The 8427-nt window shown below is 39.0% G+C and overlaps 1 protein-coding gene across 1 annotated transcript; it reads right to left on the reverse strand.

The window, feature by feature from the left end:
• Positions 1-52: 52 nt before the first annotated feature.
• rec114 (REC114 meiotic recombination protein) lies at positions 53-8221 on the reverse strand (the record flags this gene model as incomplete). The annotated part of the gene is made up of 6 exons (XM_084001564.1): positions 53-1077; positions 1336-1401; positions 2514-2687; positions 3512-3595; positions 6674-6772; positions 8207-8221. 6 exons carry the CDS (start codon positions 8219-8221, stop codon positions 913-915), a joined length of 603 nt encoding a protein of 200 aa, XP_083857690.1. The 3' UTR covers positions 53-912.
• Positions 8222-8427: the final 206 nt, after the last annotated feature.

An 8427-nucleotide genomic window follows, 5' to 3' on the forward strand; every position in this document is an offset into this window, starting at 1 on the left:
TATATATATATATAGTTTGCTTTACTTTGTTCTTAAAGATTTGTACAGCATATCATTGTCATTTAACTGTTTGAGTTTGTGACAAAAAGTCCACTTTTAACAGATCTTTTATTGTGAAGCAAGGGCTTCAATGACTGGCAGTATTTAAATTTAATTGAGAGTGATAACAGAAAATGACTACTGTGTGTTTAACTATCTAAACTAAAATGATAATGTGTATTATTTTTTACTTAATTTCCAGAGTAACTTAGGTGTCTTGTATATGTTAAAGTATGAGTGTTCAAATGATAGGAAATCTGTAAAAAAAAAAAAAAAAGTAATAATAATATTTTTTTTATATATCCCAATTTCATGAATTGATTTTTATTTTTTCTCTTTAACTGTATAGCATGGCTATAATCCTATGCAATATGTATTCTTAAATAGATATATGGAGGGCAGTTTGTTTTACTCAGTGAAGCTTTAATATTGTGGGATCACTTGGAAGCTGGCATAGCAAAATTCACTGCTGTAGCTGCATGACTCCTCTTTCAATACAATGTATCCATGTGTGTTGCGGTGGGAATGGACCTGCATTCAGGTGGGAACAGAGGGACCAGAGTATATAGCCACGATCAAACATATGAGTGAGACCAATACTTTTTTTCTGAATAAAACGTTTAAAAATGAATCCAGATCTTTTTTTTTTTTTTTTGGTTTGTTTTGGAAATTCTTCCTCTGAACACCTAAATTCAATACAGCTGAAAACATGCTCTTTGGGCTGTGTATCATCACAACTAATATGTAACAACATTTCAAACAACATTGGCAGAACAGCACAAAATCGCCACAGGTACTGCCTACACAAACTGTATAAGAAGAAAAACATTGCACTGACTTGACCTATCTGCCTTCAGTTGTTGCTAGGAGTCTTCAGTCCTGAAGCAATTTCTTCAGCTCCCCCTCCACCTTCTCCACAAATGCAGGAAAGCTGGGATCCAGCAAACAAACACGAAGGATTGGCTCCAAGTCACCCTGTGCCAAAGAATCGTGGCTATATATTTGAGGCAGAGTCACAGCAGTCTCTCCCAGGAAGTGCTGTGGATGGTCCAAAAAATATTTCAGTGAGTCAAAATATAGGAAACAGTCCCTTGAGGATCGACTAAGACATGGTCGATAATTTACAGCAACAAATTGATTAAGCATCCTATACCCCGGTAAAAATCTTTGTCTCCATGGTTAAACATAACACATATTTTACAGTTAATATGTTGCATAGGGGCTATCTCAATTTTTAGCAGCTGTCGGCTGTGGATAACTTACTGTTTACTTCCTCCCACTTTTCCCAGTCAATACCTGTGTAAGGCGCTTGATGGACAATGGTCCTTGGACAACCTCAGGCTCAGCTCCCACAGCCTTCCCCTGCCAGGTTTGCAGACACAGGGTGACACGCAAAAGAAGAAAAAAGATTTGACAAACACGGCATGAAACCACAGGGTTAAGAGGCCAATCAATGGCTTCATTACTAATTGAAAGATATCCACCAGTCAAAGCCCTTTCATCTTCACTGTGAACTCCTTCAGTGAGTCTGTTTGTTAAAGGTCAAATTCTACCCCATGGCAGAGTCCATTCCTTTCTCAGTCCTTCGTGTTAAATGTTATGAAGCCCAGAGGAGCTGGATCTAAGTTTGACTCAGAATCCAGTCTCTAATTAACCATATCCTCTTGAGTGTTTTCAAGTTTGAAAATAAATAAAAGGCAAGTACTGACATGAGACACCAACAATCTCATCCCTGTGTGATTTGTAGAGTGTATTTTTCAGCTGGTTAAATGCTTTGATGACATGTTTTTTTTTTCTTCTTCTTTTGTTGTTGTTGTTGTTGTTGTTGTTGTTGTTTTTTAGCTTTTGGACAAAAATGTTTGTTTTCCTTATCAACAATTTGACTGTTAAAGGCAATATTAAGAACTACTTTCTTCGGTGGCTTAAAGGGGTATGCCACTTTGATGGTTGTATTTACAAATTAATTATATTATTGTTCTACATTCCTGTCTGCGTGTGTGTGTTTGGGTTGGGACATACTGCATTCTACACCATATGTTGCATTGTGATTGGCTAATGATACATGGGCTGTATATAGACTATCTCACTCCACCTACTGCAGTTGTAGAGTCAGCATTTAGAACAAAACAGTACTGCAAATAGCACCATCTAGTGAGGACAATGTGGCCACTGCTCATAAAGCTGGTAACAGCACTGTGACAATAATGTCGACTAAGCAGTGGGTGTAACTTCCACTGTGGCAATTTACATGACACTGATGTATTTTTACATTTAGAAACTAGAATAAGAACACATGCTTATTTAGAGCTCAGTGGCTCCTTCCCATCAAACTTGGAACATGGCAGAAAAAAGCAGCAGCTACAAACCAGACGCACAAAGAGTATTTTTGAGGACTTCTATAGAAAATGCATTTTGTCAGTGTCATGCTGGTTCCAACACAGACATTTCCTTTAGTGAACTGTAAAGTGGGCAACCTGTATCACTGGTGCAGAGACCTCAGTTGGGGGCTGATTATGGGGTGGAGGGGTGTTATCCTGAGTGGTGACCTGGGAGTACTCCATCAGTTTTTCCACAGCACTTGAACACCCCTTTATAGCCTCTGCCCTGCTTCTTCCATCAAACTGCATCCTTATCATGCGGCTCTCTCCCTGCAGAAACCCACAAATTTGATCTCAAATAGCGCTTTTCCACTAGCACTGCACGGCACGTCACGGCCCGCTTTTTTTGCTTTTCCACTAGCCCCTAGTACCTGGTACCAGGTACTATTTTAGTACCGCCTCTGCCCTGGTTCCAAGCGAGCCGAAGCAATACTAAATTTCAGCCCACTGCCTTCCACTGACTAGACAGAGCATCGTCACTGGACGAGTGCGAGCGCTGTGTCCAACATGAGAATCCAACCCGGAAATTTCAAGAACAGAGCGGCAACAGCGTCCACTGATCTGTATCGAGACTGTTGTTATTCCTTCACCCGAGTTAAATGATGCTGTGTGGAAAACCACGCTGTGGTCCGTAATCGAGGTGCAGACGAGTGAGTTTGGAGCTGACGAACGGATCGAAAAAAGAGAGACGGACAATGCGGCCCTGCGATCGCCCCTGCGACTACCCTGCCCCCACTGAGGAGGAACTAGAGAACTCAGCTGTAGTGGAAAAACACCTTTACCGAGCCGTGCCGTTCCGTGACTGTGTAGTGGAAAAGCGCCAAAACTGACAGACAAAAAAAAAAAAAAAAGGTTTGGTAAACACAGAGGCAACTCATGTCTGAACCCTAAAATTTTAACTGAATTATATAAGTGAAGCTGTTCAGCATTATGGCATTAGAATAAACTGTATCAAAAATAATCATATTGATCTTGAACATTATTAGCCTCACGTGTAAACATGGATCTTCATCTTACAAAGTGAATTAAGGTATTAGGTCAGACACTGAGAAACCACTATTCACCATGGGATTGCAATGCATCTCACGACTCACCTTCACATTAAATTGAAGTATCAGGTTATCAGATTTCTGCTCTACCTTGATAGAGTCTGAGCCACAGAGCAATGGGACGGTATCCTGAGAAGGGACCAGAGAATGAAAGTCTTTAGCAAACGGTTTTCATACAAGCTGCATTAAGTGATTGGATAACATAACAAAAAACACTTAATGTAAAAACTATACCAAATGTGCCAAATAAAATCATCTCAATTTCCACTCATTCACTTCAAACCACTGGATAAATGTCAAGGACACACGTAAGTATTCTAACATTATCAGGAAGACTGGAAAAATAATATTACCTGGACCTGCCTGCAGGGGTCTCTATTCACCCAGTAACCTCTGAACCTCAAGTTTGGGGCTTACAAGCTGTTTCATATGATAGAAACAATTCAACAAGCAGATATAATAATAAATGGTAGCCTGATATTGTGACCTAGCCTAAATATTTTAATTTAAATATTAACTTGTTTTGACTTTTGCATTTCCAGTGAAGTTATTTCTTTTTTTTTTTTTTTTTTTAAATTTAAATTGTTATGCTATGTTATTCAAAGAGGAATTATCTTAACTGTGTTGCAGGGGGGAAAAGCTTTTGCAGCGGAATAAAATTGAATGCATTAGTTAAAAAGTAAATATTTTCTGAGGGACATACAAATGATTTGAATCATATGGCAGCATGCTGTTTGGTATTTATTTGTATTCAAAGTAATCACATTATGGCCTCATCAGTCAGTCACCAGATTTAAGCCTAAGCATACACCTTTGGGGCATTTAGCACTGACAGGTTCTTCACAAACATCATGAAAGGACCAAATAAGGGAATATTCATTGGAAGAATGGCATTCATCTCCCAACAGGGGTTTCCAAGAATCAATGCCATGGTGCGCTGTAGCTGTTCTAGTGGCTTGCGGTGGGTTTTTCCCTTTATTTGACATGCAGCAAGAATATTTTCAAGAGATATAGCATTCAACATCATCATCTTTATTATGATCAGTGATGCCTGTTAAGTCGGGAGTATTTATATTTTAAGGAAAGCACTAAAGCTCCACAGTCACCCCGACTTTCTCTAATACAGCCCATTTCTGCATTGTTCAAAGACAGTCCCAGAAGTTTCCTTCTGTCCTTATCATGTAGTCTAGATGTCTGAGCTCTCTGTATTGAAAGTTTCTGAGCATTCACTGCACCAAGCTATAATAGACCAGTCTATCATCCTCGGTGAAAGCTCTCTGCAGTCTGACCTGAATATCTGTCTGGCTCAACACCCTGGTGCAGCAAGATAGCCGTGTACCCTGCCAGAACACCATTAATGAGGCACTGAGAAGTCCCTTAAATTTAAGTTTTTGTCTGAGGAGCAGAAAGCAAACTTAGGCCTGGTAAAAATGCCAAGTCATGTTTTTCTCTTACTATTTCACATGCTGAACCAGACTACTATAGTGAAGCACACCTGATAAAGGGGGTTACAACTCAGTTTTCACCATTATTCTTGATGGTGACTTCAGTTATTTTGCCATGACTGTCCACAGCTGCAATCGGCCTAATTGTCTAGTAGTTAATATACACAACTCACAAGGTTGAAAAAACAGTGCACAGAGAAGATAACAATGTAAAGTGCATTTGCAATAAACCACATTAAAATCTTGCACCCAAATCCTAATCTCAACCAAGGATGTGGTGGTTTTTAGCTTTTTGTGAGCCAAATCTTTCGCAATAGAAGTTCTTTAACCGATTTTGAACCTGTACTCGTAAGGTTATGAGGGACATTTGGCTTGATCCAACCAAAACACTCACAGTCAAGTCCCATAAGATTTGAGCAGAAATGTCAAGCTGCTCAGCAGAATATTTCATACAGCTTCCATCGAAGCTTTTTATCTGGAAAGCAGATTTCTGTTACTCATTTGCATCCCTTTTTAGTTTGCCACTTTGGAAAATGTGCTGTTGAAAATGCCACTACATAGTCTCTTTACATAAAGCTAATTGTTTATTTCTTTAAATTCAAGGGGGATCCTTGGTAAATAATAATAATAATAATAATAATATACTAAACTTTATTTATAAAGTACTTTTAATACATTAAAAATGTAGCACAAAGTGCTTTACATGTTTAAAAGCAACCCCACCCCTACCCCAGCACATATGCCCACACATATGCACACACGCACGAGCACATACACATGCATGCAAGCGCACACACACACACACACACACACACACACACACACACACACACACACACACACACACACACACACACACACACACACACACACACACACACACAAATAACGAGATCTGAGAAACGTGTGGCTGAATACAGAGGAGCCAGGTCAGGAAACACCATCACAGTAATAACATAACAAAGCATTTAAGGATGCATGTACACAATTGAATGAAGAGTCATTTTTCATCAAGGAATCCCACTTTGGAATAGCGTTACAAATAATTAATAGAATTCATATTCAGTGTCCCCTCCACATGGGGGAGGACAACCAATAATAACAACTGTGACGTACTACAAATTGCCAGTGTCGGAGCATGACATTCACAGCTGCAGCCGTAAATTATTTCAAGCAATTCCCCTATAGCCACAATTTATTTTTTGAATAACAGAGCTTCAAGTAAAGGTACACATGCAGCATCTATGCAACACAGTGTTTTATGCACTGACATCTGCTACTAATCCAGTGTCTACAGCCAGAATAATCGGATCGTATGAGCTGAAAGTCTCTGGTTACTATGCTGAACTACTCCACCATCATTTGAATAGCCTTTGTCCATGTGATTTGGCACTTCAAGTTCAGCATAACTTAATCAATAATAACTACTCTTTTTAAGGTAAATACCATATGGAAAATAATCTGACTTCAATCTTTTCTCCATTCCCTTTCCCGAAGGGTTGAATTTCAAACCATTCATTTGAAAGACAGTAAAGGCAGTGAACTGGTAGGATTGTAATATGCAATAACATAAATTAAGTAAATTAATGGTATTAAATTATTGCACACATCAGAGAGCTGTAAAAAAGTTAATTGAAAGAATAGCCTTCTCACTAACAACATGGACATGCATGAGGCTGGATGACACAATAGAGTGGACACGGATTCAGCATTATACGAGACAATCCATGGAAACAAAAATAAAAACAATCACGCCATATTGTTTACTTACCAAACTTTCCCGATCCTGTGATACCAGCAAATATCCAGATTCCAAAAATGTAAGGACAATCTCAGGTTGACTGCCTTTTGTCTCATACACCTGGTAAAAAAGAAGAGAATATTAAGCAGGGCAAATTTACAGTGAGTGATTAATCTTCTTGATCATCTGATGATGGTTCTACAGCACATTTTGGCAGGCATTAGGTCTTTGGTTAAACCATAATGTAACTAAATGAGGCATGTCATAGACATTGTTTTATCACATAAGATTTTGAGGGCATTGAAGGACTACTTGGTCACATGCTCTGTATTTTATGTCATTTTCAATTTTCTTATTTTTAGAAAGTTCCATGATCCTATGTAAATCAATATTAAAAATAAAATAAAATCAGCCAGATTCATGTATTTCCATGCTCACAAATTGAACTGTGTTACATCCCACAAGGTCCAATGACAGTGTGTGCAACTGTATCCAAACTCTCATGAGTTGTCATACAATATAATGTACAAGGGTACACTTCAGTTTCACAGTCCTCAACTCCTGTTTTCACTCAGAAACTGCAGCTCCAGCTTGCCATCTAGAGTCTGATGCAGTCAATGAAAGACAAAGCCACAATCTTAGGCTATATGCCAGTCTTTTTTTTCTTTACAGCAAAGCAAACAGTATTATTCCCATATCTCTTAACCATCTGTCAAGCTCCATTAAAACTAATATTTTTGAAACCCAACACATACAGGACATTGAGAAATTTAGTTTATTAAGTGTTTATTAAACTCTCACACACTTTTAACATAATTTGTTGTTCGTCTATCAATGAAGGGAAATTTACCAACCACTTAGAATTTCATAACACATTTAGAAGCAATTCTTATGTTGTGAACGTTAATCATGTGTAAATGAATTACCTTTTTTACTTATTTATTTCAACTAAGAGGAGATATTGCACTTCAAGGATCTCTGCCTGGATTATAACAGTTTTACAATTTAAAGATTTGGTCTAATGGTCTTATTTGTAGAGGGAGCTTTACTCCTCATATTCCCTTCAAATATTAGTTCCCAACGATCCTCAAAGCACTTGCATAAAGACACTGAAGATCCTTAATTCCTTCTTTTCAACTTTTACCATATGACCTACAGTGATGCTGAGGTCCAGAATCAGTGCAGCTGCCATACACACACCTCTCAGCCACTAGCATCCTGTCCTTTGACTACCTATCTGTTAGCCCCAATAACAAAACACTGATTACAACCAACAGTATTTGAAGGGAGCTTCAATGCATGTGTGCACACAATGATGTTGAGCCCGTAAACCAGCAACACTGTCAGCTGAATGTCAGGCTACTGCAGTAGGCTATCTTTGCTACTACCAAGAGCTAGCATTAGCTTAACAAAGCTAATCTCAACCGGCTAGCTAGCATAATGTTTTTCAACGGCTACAAGTGTAGTTTAGAGCAGATGTCATACCGTCCAAGGCTTTCCTCCCCTCTCTCTGAGACCTGGGGTGAAACGGGCGTATCGCTTCAAACGCCATACCTGGTTGGCGGCCATTTCTCCTGGAGACAAGTTGTTCGAGATATTTTCCACAGCGAATAAACACCGACCTGCTAAGTAACAAACAGGGTGAGTGTAACGTTATAAGAAAGACTGCATGTTCGCACCAGGGTGACACATTTGCATCTGGCACTTGACAATACGGGTATAGTTTATCAGAGAGCTTTCAACCGAGTTAAACAACTGACCTGTCGGGGCGGGGG

The sequence above is a fragment of the Trachurus trachurus genome (genome assembly GCF_905171665.1).
Source record: "Trachurus trachurus genome assembly, chromosome: 3".
Taxonomy (NCBI): domain Eukaryota; kingdom Metazoa; phylum Chordata; class Actinopteri; order Carangiformes; family Carangidae; genus Trachurus; species Trachurus trachurus.